At 40.6% G+C, this 15,394-nt stretch overlaps 1 protein-coding gene across 1 annotated transcript in view; it reads right to left on the reverse strand.

Moving 5' to 3' along the window:
• Nucleotides 1-15,394, reverse strand: part of UBAC2 (UBA domain containing 2) — a 184,710-nt gene that overhangs the window by 62,819 nt on the left and 106,497 nt on the right. Inside the window, exons 5-6 of the mRNA XM_033177364.1 lie at nucleotides 10,298-10,421; nucleotides 6,467-6,521 (exon numbers count right to left, since the gene is read on the reverse strand). Coding sequence (XP_033033255.1) covers nucleotides 6,467-6,521; nucleotides 10,298-10,421 — 179 coding nt within the window. The remainder of the gene's footprint in view (nucleotides 1-6,466; nucleotides 6,522-10,297; nucleotides 10,422-15,394) is intronic.

Genomic DNA, 15,394 nt, shown 5'->3' on the forward strand with positions numbered 1-15,394 from the left:
TTCTTGTTCATGCTACATGTTGGTACAACCCTGCTCCACTTGACTTCTTCATTCTGGAGTCTGAGGAGCAGCCCTTCTCTGGGCCCTGCTTTTCTCATGGTAAAGGGGAAAGAGCAATGGTGGAACCAGGCAGTGGCTCTTCAAGCTTCTGCCTAGATGAAGCATTTGTCACTTCTGCTCATATTTTAGTGGCTGGTGTAAGTCAAAGAACAAAACCTGATGTCAACAGGGCACGCAGAGGCCCTATAGGGACGGCTTCAGAACATATTTTGTTCTGAGGGGCAGAACATATTTTGACCAAATATATTTGAACAAACAAAAATACCAGAACAAAAAATCTACCACAAGTGTCTGGTACATAGTAAGTGCTGTGTGTTTGTTAAAGAAAAATACGTGTTTGCACAATGATACAGAATCCTGAAAGTGGATGTTTGGGAACAGTAAAATATTGAGTGTCGTTGCAATGTATGGTTCACAGAAGTGACAGGGGCAGGTGAAGAGGTCGCATTTTGAAAGGCTTTGAAAGGAGGCTACATTTTTGCCTACAGGTAGAACATAAGTTGCAACAATAAAGTTTTACAGCTATTTTTATAAATTTTATAAGTCAATTCTATCTGCCAGCTTTATTAAGACAATGGCATCATTTCATTTATTCTGCACTGAACATTTAGAAATCACGTGTCGACTGGTCACTACCTCCCTGTGTTAACAACGGCCTACAACACCATTTGTTATCCTGGGCCTGAGCTGCAATTGCCACAAGGAAGAATATATTAACAGAAGGCTTCTTCCAGTCGGTCCCGGCTCCCGGTCGTCAGGACAGGGAAAGGGGCATAGAGAGGGAGGGAAGAAAAAGGAGAGAAGGGAGTGCATATGGACGAGTCAACGTGAATGTGAGTGTGTGTGGGGTGTACAATGGACAAGCACTGACATCACACTTGCTATTTTAATTATAAAACACCCTCCAAATTTGGATGTTTCCTAAGGACCCGTCTTCAACTTCTACACATGGTCCTTTCTCAAGTCCCACCACCCTCATGGCTTTGGTCAGCCTTGAAATTTTTGCTTGTTTGTTTTTTGTAGGAACAGGGTTTTGCCATGCTGCCTAGGCTGGTGTTGAACTCTTGGGCTCAGGCGATCCACCTGCCTCAGTCTCTCAAAGAGCTGGGATTCCAGGCATGAGTCACTGTATCCGGTTAGCCTTGATTTTTCTTTGCAGCTTCTGTCTTCATTTTCAATGAACTACTAGAAAATAATCCAAATCTAAGTTTAACTGGGAGGCTTGTGCATCAGAGGAGTTATCTGACCTGCTACCTATACCTCTCTTTGGTCAATGGAGAAGCAATCTAAGGGAAAGAAGGTTAAGTAGGAGAAAAGGAAGCATGGAGAGAAGAGAGCTGGGCACAAGCAGAGGCAGCGCAGAGGAACCTGCACCTACCATTCCTCGCCTAGAAGCAGGCCAGGGCCTCAAAACATACTCTAAGGATGCTTATGCTTCCACAGCAGGTTATGCTGTTTCCATTTGTTCACAGTTACTTTAAGACAGTAGTGTGGGTTTTTTTGTTTGTCTTTAAAAGTACTACAGAGGGAAGAGAGAAAGGCAAATCACAGACCGCAAATGAGCTGTCCTGACTCCCTCCAGATGGCTCATTTTCCCTATCCCCGTCCTATGATCTACAAACCCTGATAAGGGTTCTGTAATCTGGCACCATCGTAAATTGTTTCCTCTTGAAGTGCTTTAAAGATCCCCACTGCTTACAGAAAATAATCCAAACTCAGACCACATTCGAAGTCCCAAATCTTACTTTTGGGTATAACAGATTTTTTTTTTTCCACATTAAGGTTGCTGGATCAGAGATAATCAAAGTCTGATATACTGTACACAAGTAACGAATGCAGGAAATGGGTACAGTGAAGGGCTGCGTTGAAGGGAGAAGTCTGAGGAATATAGCCTGTTAATTCACTCGCAAACAGCTTGAAAGAGGCTCAAGTAAAGATAAATGTGTGAACTGTAATAAAAAGAAAAATCGGCAAAAGAAGGCTCTTTCTATTTTAATCATGCCAGAATCAGATCAGTCCTGAGGCCTCGGCTTTTGAGAATTAGGGTGCATCCCTGTGGTAATGACTCAGTACTATGATTCATAAAATTGCAGAAAATGAAGAAGTTCTGGGATGTAGATGGCTCAAAAGCTCTCTGCAGAACCACAAAAAAGAATTTAAATGAAGTTCAGTAAGTAAGCAACGCTTTAAGGAAAAGTATTAATGTGTAACAAAATTAGTGGAATTAGGAATATATAAAGACTGACTTCAATTTCTGAAGGTCTCTCACCAGACATTAAGAAGAACAGTTAATACAGTCACTGAAATGTTGAAGTATTTGTTTAAACTGATATATGTCACTTGGCTGTAACAGCCAAGCTTTTCAATTACAATTTTGCAACATTTCATGAAAAGTCCTATTTTAAATACTAAATGTTTGCATTAAAAATCAGAACTGTCAAAGGAGGAAAAAGGCAACATAAAAACATTTATCAATGATACATGTGAATAATCTTACAGTAATCTTTAAGTACAAGGGAATCCCCCTCACCTTTCCTGGGCAGCAGCTGGAGTCTCTACTGGATAACAAAAGAGAACTGAGGTCTGACAGCCATCCTGGGCAAACTAACTTACTATTGCTCCTGTAAGCTAAAAACTGTCCTCCCTCAACTCAGAAAAATGATTTAGTTATTTTATGTGATATCACTGAAGATAAAAAGTGGTCAACTTACCTAGTAAAATACTGTACTGACATAATTTATCAACCTTCTATTTTAATCAGTGGAATACTTTAAAGTTATATATTCAAAGACACCTATAATTATGCAAGAATAAGGGACACCGAGGAGAGATTAAAAACTAGTCTAGGCCAGGCGCGGTGGCTCACATCTATAATCCCAGCACTTTGGGTGGCTGAGGTGGACGGATTCCCTAACGTCAAGAGTTCCAGACCAGCCTGGCCAACATGGTGAAACCTCGTCTCTACTGAAAATACAAAAAAAGTAGCCAGACGTGGTGGCATGCACCTGCAATCCCAGCTACTCGGGAGGCTGAGACACGAGAAGCGCTTGAACCAGGGAGGCAGTGGTTGCAGTGAGCCAAGATCATGTTATTGCACTCCAGCCTGGGTGACAGAGCAAGCCTGTCTTTAAAAACAAAAACAAAAACAAAACAAAAAAAAACTAGCCTAAACAAAATAAATCAACCAGTACTTAGCTAAATAAAATAAGCTCATCCAAAGTTGGCAGCTTTCCAGAAAAGCATGAGTAAAGTTTTTGGTTTCTATGACAGCAAATAACAAATTACTTATGCTTCATACAAATATCTGTTTAAAAAATACTCTTTCTCTTAAAAAACACGTTAGTTGCCAGACTGAAATAAAATCATTGCTTAACACACATGGTTAAGTGAATTATTGGTTTCAATACCAAAACGTGAAATCTCATCAACGGGTTTTGTAACATTTCCCAAAACACTGAATATCATCTATGATTATAATTATCTGTGCATTTCTTTTGCATAGTAAGAATTTTATTTTGTTTGTATTTTATTCAGCATAACATCTCCCCAAAAAGGGAAGTCACTTGATCTATGAAGGAAGAGGGGAAGTCATGTTGAGCAAGAGCCATCTGGAATAGGCAGACTGTGACTTTGTGAATCTCAGGCTTGCATCCTATATAGTCAGTGATGTGCAAATCACTCACTCACAAATCATACTGATACTCTCTTTTACAATCTTCCTTACCTAAAGTATGCCATATCACAGTAAATATTTCATAATAAAAATGAGAATTTTCTAGACAAAAAAAGAAAATGTTCCTTAGGTTCAAAATAAGCACCAACGCTTATGGTATAGAATGTAGGAAAACCGGCTATGATTCATGAAAATTAATTATTTTAAATAAACACAGTCATCTAATTATGGTAAAATAATAATAAAGAACAAGGTTAATATGAAGATTTATCAGATTTTTTTGTCACAGAAGGTTGGTAACTTTGGCTGAATCAATGACTGTAAAAGGCTCAGAAATGTTTATTATTAGCAGGGTTCTTCAAAATGCTACATCATCTTTGAATAATATTCCAAACACACTGTAATTCTATTCACGCTTCTGAAACAAGGGAATTTTTTTTTTTTGTCAAGAATTTTATTTTAAACGTCTGATTCCTTTTAAAAACTTAAAACAGGTACCCCACTACCTGTTAAACATGTGTACTGGGAAAGACTATGATCTTAACATACAATTTTAGATTTTAAAAAGCCTACAAAGAGATGAAAAATGCAACCTCCAATTCTAGTGCACTGAATGTCATACAATGAAACTTTCTGAGGAGACAGCAAGCACTAAAAGCCAGGAGTCTAAAAAAAGAATAAAGAAAGAAAATGGAATGTGTTTTAAAAAACTGAGTCACATAAGAGTTACTAAAGAAGGGGACAAATATTGAGAGTAAAAGAATTAATAGTAACTAACACAATGAAAGCATATATAATAAGGTACTTCAATATTTGAATGCTTTTGGAACATACTTAAAACAGAACTCAAAACCATTACTGCTAAGTGAAACAAATATGCCATGGAAGAAATGGTACATCCTTAGGCAGCTCTCATGATCAAAGCAATGAGCTCCTTCTTTGCTGTTCTCAGGCTGGTTAAGTCTTCCTCAGTCATGCAGCAGTAATAACTGCGTGAGCTTAGACTTGGGAAAGTCTGGCATCTGTGTCCCAGAGAATCAGTCTAATCCCAGGATGGCCCTAAGCCACCACAAGTCTCAAGAATACCAGACGGATAGCTCAGGTGTTCTGAAGAGTTCACAACAGGGTTTAGTTCTGTGGTCCTGAAGCCAAATCACGTATCTGGGCAGATGTGAAAATTTTTAGGGAGGAGAAAACAAAGTGACTTGGAGCCCCAGAATCTTGGCTGCAAGCATATCAGCCATGGGGAACGAAGGCATAGTTTTAAGCAAAGAATGAACACAGAAAAGGAATAAAGAGAGCTTAAAGGAAGAAGAGGGGTAAGCAGGTATACAGGATGACACACTGGCCCCAAATACCAGTCGTTCACCCAAGAAACAAGGATAGTGATAATTTACTTGAAATGTGTGCAGTCCTTGCAGTGAAATCTGTATTATTATGAATCCATTCTGTCATTTTTAGTCTTTTCCAAGAAAGAAATTAAAACTATGCTCTATAACCACTAGTTAAAATGTATTTTTATAAATCTGGAGGTTCAAATTTAAGTCATGGATGAAGAATAAAACTCCATTTCATGCTCTAATTTCTTTTTAAATACCTCATGGAGAATTTAGGACAAATGCTTATTATTAAAATAAAATACAATAGCATGGGCAAGATGAAAAAATTCCAGCACACATACTGAGGCTGCTTGGTTCATTCCCTTCTTCCATGATGAGTCCTTTGGGTCAGGTCCAACCCACCTGACTTTCCAGTTGGCATTTTTTCTCCCTCGTGTGATAATGTCTTTTTACAAAATGAGCAGACTATCTCTCCTTATTTTTAGTAAGTCCAACTTCTTCATTTTCAGGCTTTTTTTTCCCTATGATTTAAAAACGATAACACTGACAAGAAATCCAGCTAAAACTTTCATCAAAATCACCTTGAAAGCACAAACTGGCCTCCCTTGTCTCAATTTTCCATGTGACTGGCCTTTTTTTTTTTTTTTTTTGAGAGGGAGTCTCGCTCAGTCGCCCAGACTGGAGAGCAGTGGCGCCACCTCGGCTCACTGCAAGCTCCGCCTCCTAGGTTCACACCATTCTCCTGCCTCAGCCTCCTGAGTAGCTGGGACTACAGGCGCCCGCCACCTCGCCTGGCTACTTTTTTTTGTATTTTTAGCAGAGATGGGGTTTCATCATGTCAGCCAGGATGGTCTCCACCTCCTGACCTCGTGATCCACCCGCCTCGGCCTCCCAAAGTGCTGGGATTACAGGCGCGAGCCAACGTGCCTGGCCGTGACTGGCCCTTTTTAATCACTACAGAAGTAGCATTGAGCCAGACCTGCCATGGTTAAAAGAATGTTGAGAGCCGGGTGCAGTGGCTCATGCCTGTAATCCCAGCACTTTCGGAGGCTGAGGCGGGCAGATCACCTGAGGTCGGGAGTTGGAGACCTGCCTGACCAACATGGAGAAACCCCATCCTCATACTAAAAATGCAAAATTAGCCGGGCAGTGGTGCCGCATGCCTGTAATCCCAGCTACTCGGTCTCCTGCGGCAGAAGAATCACTTGAACCCAGGAGGCAGACGTTGTGGTGAGCTGAGACTGCACCATTGCCCTCCAGCTTGGGCAACAAGAGTGAAATTCTGTCTCAAAAAAAAAAAATGGTGAGACAGTTGAATATGACGCAAAATCTAAATAGGACAATTTTACTAATGTTTTTACAGGAGAGAGAATTGGGTATAAAAGGGTAGTCACACTTACAAGTCCACTTATGGCTACAATCCAGATGTAGGAACCAGAGGTGAAAAGCTATAAAAGAAAAAAAAAAAGGCAACTAAAAATAAAATTCAACTGCCAGTCACAGCACACTTATTTTTACATAACTACAGTCATGACCATTTATATCAAGTATTAACTATATATGCCATAATACAGAGAAGCAAATGGAAAATTAGTAAATATCAACTGTTTAAAAGAAAATTATATATTAATTTTTTTTATTCAGACATCAGACTTTGTATAGCCTAAAACAAGTTGAACGTGGCCCACACCCCATGCAAAGAAAAATAAGTGAAACCAAAGTATGATGCTATTTATAAACTTCGACTGACTTAAAGTAAAATACTACATACAAATAAATTATTAGAATTAACATACAAAACAGGTAATCACCATCCCATGCTTGGCAATGATGTGATATTTATGCAAATAACTTTCTCATTTTAATTTCTTAACATTGTTACCCTAAATTTAGACGGGAAGAACCCTGCCAGCCTACTTAGGTCTATATTCAATGGTAACTTTCTCAAGTGTTGATATTCTCATTCTAGTTCACCCAAGGAAGAGCAAACTAAATCACAGTAATGAAGTTAATTAATGGCAAAAGTAATCAGAATTAGATCTCATGAAATTCTTCCCTTTGTTTTCCAAATAGTTTATATCTTAGAGTTGTGCTCAGGGTAATTAAAAAAAAAATCGTAAGGACTCTGAAAATGTTCCTGCAACAAAGAAATGATTTGTGGGTTATTGTTGGTTAATTTTTAGAACTCTAGATTGGTGGTTTACTTCTGATTGTAGAGGAAGAGGCAGGATACTCAGGCAGGACAGCCCAGGTTCATCGCTGGCATTGTGCTAGATGAAAACCTCAAAGTTCTGCACACTTACCAAGGACACACAGAAAGAAGACAGACACAAAAGGTAAGAGTTGACATATTCACACAGAGAGGCTGGCAAGCTTTGCTCTAGTGATGGGCTCACTTAGAAATGCGCACTGGCTGCAACTTTAAATCTGAACCTTTGATGTAGCATGGACATTTGTTCAGTGGAAATGACTCTGATAATAATGATGGGAACCATGTAGACAAATATTTTGCTGTAGTTTTCTTCTACAAATAGAAGGAACAATAGACTAGCTAACACTTTCCATGTGTCAGGCATTGCTCTCAAGGCACTTCAGCAAAACTGAGTGGTTAAGCAATTTGCTGCAGGTCAACAGCTAGCAGGTGGTGGGCTGGAGTGTATTCAGGACTGCCTCCACAGTCATGCTCTCCACTCTTCCATGTCTCATATGCAAGTAAAAAGAGCATATCATTTTGTCATTAAAAAAGTAATTTCCTCTGGGTTCTGAAGCCTCTCATTGCCTGTGTGGTCCCCAGTATGTCTGCCTACATCTTGCCAGTGTCTGTGTGTTTTCTCATGGCTGCGCTCCTTGAGGACAGGGGCTACATCTCACTCAGTGGGTGATACTGATTTAAGTATCGGATAGCTTGAGAGCCCATAACATCATAGTCCATTGCACAGGGCATGATGTTATGGGCTCTCAAGTCATCAGATACTTAAATGAGTCTTAAGCATTTTGGCTCTTCCGATTATGATTCAAGTCTTCATTCATTCATTCATTCATTCATTCATTCAACAATGTACCTGGTTGTAATGGGGAGAGAAAAAGGCACAGAAACACATGCAAAGGCTTGGAGGGGAGGGAGGCAGGCAGAGGATGTACACTTTAGCAATAAGGAGTTCAGTTACACTCCTTCAAGGTGGGCACAAGTGGGAGTTGACACCAGACAGGCAAGAAGAACCCTGCATGCCATTAATGCTAAGGACCTAGATTTTATCAAGGAGCCAACGAGGCATCTCCACCTCTATTTTCTGATCTCAACTTCTCCCTCTCAAAGTTACCGGAAATAATACAAAAATACTGGAAATTTTATTATTTTGAAAAACTATCCGTGGTAGTTGCATCTACCTTTCTGCTTTCGGCAGGGCTAAGAGGGATCCCTCGTGGTGAGCTGTGTAACACCGCAAAAACTGCACTAGATATTAGGTTGGTGGAAAATTGCGGTTTTCGCCTTACTTTAATGGCAAAAACCGCAATTACTTTTGCACCAACCTACTACAATGGCCCTGTGACAAAGGCCATGCTGTGTCTCTTCATCCAACTAAGACCCCCTTTCCCCGAGAGATTAAACATAATACTTATTTTGCTTTATGCCAAAAATAAAACAAAACAAGAAATACATTCACAATCTCAGAAAAATGAATGGTGGTAGCTATAGAGACATAAATTATTAATTAATAGTAACCAATTGACTTAGCTCTTATTATCTGTTCAGATTACACTAAACACTTCATGCTATCCTTCAAATACCTCTATAAGGTAGATATTATCATCCCCACTTGATAGATGGGGAAATGGGGGCTCAGAAAAGGTAAGTGACAAAGCAAATCATTACCAGACCAAGTCATTAAACCGAAACCCAATGACTTGGCTCCAAAGACTTTCCACAATGCCACACTGAACTCCTACTCCACAATTAATAAAACAGTGTTTTCATTCTCAAAGATTCTACATAGCTTTAGAGTTGGAAGAACTATACAGTCAATGTGAGGCTCAGAGGGGTTCCAAGACTCAACCCAAGTCTCATGGCTGGAGAGAGCCAAGATAGGACTAGAACTTGGGTCTCCTGAGCAAGGTCTGGAGTGTTCTTCAAATTCCACATGGCCTCCGTTATAACAGCTTTAAAAATATTAAATCTGCTATAGCAAATCCTGCTTATAAGAATCAACTGCAGAAACGGGCTATTTGGTTACACGGATATCAGGTAGGATCAGGGGGGTGTTTAACAGTACTGGGGTTGAGAGATGGAGAATAAACAGATTTCATGAGAAACGGTTGTAAAAGTGGTAAGAAAACGCCCCAGATGAGCCATTGATAATACATGACAGCAGACTGGAGAAGTGAGAGGAAATGCTAAAGGTTAAAAGGGGAGGGAGGAAGGCATTCTGAAGCGACGCTAGTATCCGGTTATATGTGCGTGGGATAAGGAATGTTATGAGTATTAATCAGTGGATCAAAAGGCCAAGTGACACATGGTGACACAGGAAGCTGTAGAATAAAACTACATCAAAAGTCGTGAGAGTAAAAGAAAAGTGACAAGTAGTACAGATAGAAAACTGAAAATCATTCTCCTACCACAGACCTGGAGCCCAGCAGGGAGCAACTGACATTCGCTGAGGATTGGCAAAGAAGCTTTTCAAATGTAAGCTGGACAGTAGTACTCTAGTAGTCTTCACAGCAAACCATTTAGCAAATGGTGACACTACCATCACAGCTACACAAACAAGGAAATAATGAAGCTGAATGCTTCTTGAAAACTCCAAAGCTCGGGTTGGTAGAGCACACTCTTCTTCAGAGCTTTATTTGCGACACTGTATTCAATAAATTAATTTTGATACTCATTTTCTACTTTCTACCTTTTGATTGTTCTCATTTGTTTCCACTTCATACTATGATTGTTAAAAAGCACTCACGTGCAATTGTACAATGAAATGAAAATATTTTCCACAGATACAAATTACAGTGAAAGCTCTTATCAGATTTCTAAAGACTATGAAAGTATTCTAGTACCTTCTATACCTTGATGTTCTTGTTCTGTAACACTTCCTTTAAACATTTGATATAGATCATGAAGCCAAGATTATGGGGGGAAAAAAAACCATTGTTTTCAAGGAGACCAAATGAGAGAAAGACCAAAAAACCCGATCTGGTTAAAGAAAAGTGAACATAAAAATGCATACTATACCTGTAGTCCCAATATATAAATCAATGTCTTGTTTGTGATGGACAACGGGCCCAGAATTTGTGCCACTTGGACTCTTGGTATGGAGCAGTAAAATGGTACAAACAGAGCAAACACAGGTGCCAGGCTATGCAAACAAATAAAAAAAAATCACTATAATAGTGAATTTTAAACACCAATGGCAGATGTATCTTTGAAGTAACACTGCTTATAATTTTATTTCAGTCTGAAAGCATGGTCTTAGATATACACATTGATTTCCAAATATGCATCATGTCCAAAATAATTTGTACAGAACACTTTATGAAAACTCTAATCATTCTATCCTTACTGACCCTCCTGAAACCACCGCAAAGAAGTGGTTCAGCACCTACTAATTGTGAGAAAAGTGGAGGCAATGTTTTTTCCCCAGGTATTACTAAAATCTAATGAGAAACTAGACAAACCAAAAGCAGCAAACATTAGAATTCTTCACAGTCAAATCCAAAAGCCTCATCTCAGGCCCTGTCTAGTGATCTGTCACCATGGCTCTGACACGGTTCACCTCTGGCCCTTCCTTCCTCCCTTTCTCTGAAACCCTGTTTCTCAGTGGTTGACCAGTGATTTCTTACACCACTCTTCTGGCTTCTCCACGGTTCCATTATAGCCTTTTCTTCTTGCTCGCTCATCTCCTCATATAATCTCAACCCTTTCTATAGCTTGGGCTAAGAAAATGAAGTGAGACCTAAAACTGCCTGCCCATTTCTGAATGTCAATTTGACACCTTCACCTTGACAGATTCAAAAGTCCTATGTGTCTTTCTACTTACAGTCTTGCTTCTCTCTGATCCATTTCTTAACATTGTTGGCAGTATTCTCTTCCTAAAACACAACACTGATCACATCACTCCCTTGCTTAAAAACCCTTCCTTCCAGCTGGGCATGAGCGGTGGCTCATGCCTGTAATCCCAGCACTTTGGGAGGCCAACGCAGGTGGATCACAAGGTCAGGAGATCGAGACCATCCTGGCTAACATGGTATAACCCCATCTCTACTAAAAATACAAAAAATTAGCCGGGCGTGGTGGTGGACACCTGCAGTCCCAGCTACTACTCGGGAGGCTGAGGCAAGAGAATGGCGTGAATCCGAGAGGCGGAGCTTGCAATGAGCCAAGATTGCACCACTGCACTCTAGCCTAGGCAATAGAGTGAGACTGTCTCAAAAACAAAAAACAAAAAAAACAAAAACAAAAACAAAAAAAAAACCTTCTTTCATAGGCTCCAGTATCCAAAGATAAAATGCTTCATAAAGATGTGATGGAAAAGCTCCCCAGTTCGCTCTCATCACTGCACATTGTTACCACTGTCCTCCTCTCTGCTTCCCCTCATCTGGCCCATCACACACAAGGCCCCCTCAAAAATCCACACAGCTGCTCCTTGAACACGCTAGCTGCTCTGACTCTCCACTGATGCAGGTTCTGCTTTCCACTTTCAGTCCTAGGAAACTCAGCTTGTGCAACACTGCTCAGCTCTTCCCACAAGACTTCTCTGACTCCTCCTGGCAGCTGGTGGCTTTCCTTGTGGCCCCCAAGCTATGTCAGTTTCACCGCTGCAATGAGTCAGTGAATCAAATGCGTGCCGAGGATGTCACGGCAGGACGCCCGGCATAGGAGCTACAACTATGTCCAAGAGAAAGAAGCGGTCCTTGACCTCAAGGAACTCATCACAGGACTGAAATCTTACATTCCTACAAGTGCTGGGCAGGTAATATGAATGAGTAGAGTGGTTTGGGCACAAACTTGCACCCGTTTTTCATTAAATACTTGGCTTAATTACTCAGTCTGTTTTATTTTCCCACTTTCGGGAAAAGGGCACCAGAAAAAAAAAGAATTATTTCATTATCACAAGAAAAATGCAAAAAATATGTTTCACTTCTACAAAGAACTACCCTTGGTGCCATTTTGTGGAAACACAAGACCCTCCTGGCCTCTTGTGCAATTTGTCATCCTTGATAGAGACCATGTTATTCTGAAAAATGCACTGTCCTCTCAATTCTACTATTAAAAACAAAATCAAACCAAAGTATAACAAACACAAAACAAATGTGATAAATGGCAGCTGCATCAACAGCTATCAACACAGACGCAGCAAGTGCTAGAACAGGGAAAACTCCAGCTGATAAGGCCTAAGCGCAGGCACTGTGCCAGGACTGGAGACACAGAGATGCCAGATACACCCGGCTGGCCATCCAGTGAGAAGGATGGCAGGGACCGGGTGGCAGACGGAGGCGCACGTCACAGCAGGCTCCTACCGCCACTTGCCCAGTCTAGAATTCCTCACATATCAGACCTTCCTTCCAAGCTAAGCACCCCAGGACAGGGAAGAAGAGGCAGTCCTGGTTCTCCTAGCACCTGGCATAATGCTTGGCACAGTTTAGGAGCTCACTACATTTAGGGCCACAAAATAATCCTTATTCTAGAACAACTGTTATGACTCACATTTGAATTAACTACACAGAGTTCTCAAAAACTTCAGATTATTAATTCTGAGAGAAAGCATCATATTTTATCTAGCTTTGCCTAATGCAGATTCTTATACATGATCCATATTCAATATTGGATTTTTTAAAAATTAACAAAGCAGTTTTTAAATACTACACAAAATAACTGCTTTTGTCCAATTATAAACCCAAGCACAATTGATTAAAACAGCTGGGCCTTCTTTTCATGGAAAAGTATGAGTTAGTCACTCTTGGGCATAAATCCTCCAATGCCTCCCCACCTACAGTCATGAAAAAGACATCCCAGGCCCTGAGTCTCCGTCCGCATCCTGATCCTGTGCTCCGCAGGACAGCACCTTCTCAGAGAAGCCCTCCCTGACTGCCCCATTTCAAACCACACCTCCCATCCTCTCAGCTTTCCCTTCTGCATTCTCTACTCTCTTCCTGACTCTCTTCCCCCACAGCACGTACAGCCTTCTCATTACTGCCAGCTATCGTCTATCTTAAAAGTAGAATGGAAGCTTCACAGAGACGGGGATTTTGCTCTGTTTTGTTTGCTGTTTTATCCCCACTGTCTAGAATTGTGCCTGGCATAGAGTAAGGTTTCAATAAATACTTGTAGAAGAAATCAGTTTTCCTTTAAAACAGTAAAACCATACAGCAGAACTTGCCTTTTGTTTTAAAAAGCCCCCTTCCTTTTTATCATTTTTAATGGGATTAAAACATATGGTTTCATATGTAGCTCAAAATATGGCCTGCTCTCTTGGTGATTATGAAACCCTACCTGGGGAGCCAATTGCACGAGAGGTCTCTTACCACAGAACATGCCCTTGGAGTTGCTTAATTCATAGAAGTTCTTCTGTTCACATTTAGTAATAAAGTACAAATAATGATGTTATAACTAAATAATCTAAAGCAGAGTTCTTGTTTGAGGTTACATTTCAATGTAAACTAAAAAAATACTGGTAGAAATTTTAATGACCACTGTTTACATTTCATATACCAAGAGAAGTTTAAAAATTCCTTAAAAAATACTAATTACTGTATGATTTTAAATGATGACTAAATACTAGGCCACATATACACATTTCAGACCAAAACTACACAGGCTGTTCTGTAGAAATTTTCTGTTGCTATTTCTATACACACAGACTTCACAAAGTACCATAATGTTATTAGTCATTGACCAGTCTTTTTCTTTTCCTTATTTTATGACAACATCTGTTCTTTATACTGTCAACAGTAATTCAGTTTGACCTTTTTTCATACTGTGAAGAACTACCTTCTGGAAGCCCTTTCTGGCTTAAGCAGATGAGGCTGTAGCACAGAAAAGAGAAAGCAGGTTATAAACATTTCATCCATCCTTTCTTTTTCTGTTTTATTTTCTTGAGACAGGGTATCTGTCTGTCACTCAAGCTGGAGTAGAGCGCAGTGGCACAATCACGGCTCACTGTAGCCTCTAATTCCTAGGCTCAAGCAATCTTCTCGCCTCAGCCTCCAGAGTAACTGGGACTACAGGTGTGAGCCACCACATCTGGCTAATTTTTAAACATTTTTTTAGAAACAGGGTCTCGCTGTGTTGCCCACACTGATCTCAGTCTCCTGGCATCAGGCAATCCTCCTGCCTCAGCCTTCTGAACTGCTGGGATTACAGGTGTGAGCTATTGCTAATTCACCCTTTAATAACACTAATACTTACAGAGCATCTACTGCTATATATTTGATTGCACTCGATAGAAAACATAAAACAACAGAGACACCTGTTCAGGTTGCAAATGTCCATTTCACTTCTTCTACAGAAAAGGTCACTGGATGTGGTGGCTCACACCTGTAATCCTAGCACTTTGGGAAGCCAACGCAGGCAGATGGCTTGAGCTCAGGAGAGTTTGAGACCAGCCTGGGCAACATAATGAGACCTTGTTTCCACAAAAGTAAATAAATAAAAATACAAAAATTAGCTGGATGTGGTGGCATGTGCATACAGCCCCAGCTACTTAGGAGGCTGAGATGGGAGAGTCACTTGAGCCCAGGAGGCAGAGGTTGCAGTAAGCCAAGATTGTGCCACTGCACTCCAGCCTGGTCAACAGAGTGAGACCCTGTCTCTCTCAAACAAACAAACAAAAAAACAAAAAACTGTAAAGATCAAGTCTATTTTTATAGTACAATCACAACTCAAGAAACCCTGGTAACTTTCAACAGCAATAAAACAAGGTTTGTGAGCTCATGAAATGATCTAATATACAGCTTCAGTGGCCTCTTACAGGATCATGACCCCCTCACCTCTTCATCTGCCTGACTACTCTGATATCAAAAAAAGGGTGCTGGGCACGGTGGCTCAAGCCTGTAATCCCAGCACTTTGGGAGGCCAAGGCAGGTGGATCATGAGGTCAAGAGATTGAGACCATCCTGGCCAACATGGTGAAACCCTGTCTCTACTAAAAATACAAAAATTAGCTGGGCATGGTGGCGCGTGCCTGTAGCCCCAGCTACTCAGCAGGCTGAGGCAGGAGAATCGCTTGAACCTGGGAGGTGGAGGCTGCAGTGAGCCGAGATCGCGCCACTGCACTCCAGCCTGGAGAGAGCGACACTCCATCTAAAAATAAAAATAAAAATAAAAACAAAG

Source organism: Trachypithecus francoisi, unplaced genomic scaffold (assembly GCF_009764315.1).
Source record: "Trachypithecus francoisi isolate TF-2019V2 unplaced genomic scaffold, Tfra_2.0 Lachesis_group18, whole genome shotgun sequence".
NCBI classification, from domain to species: Eukaryota; Metazoa; Chordata; class Mammalia; order Primates; family Cercopithecidae; genus Trachypithecus; species Trachypithecus francoisi.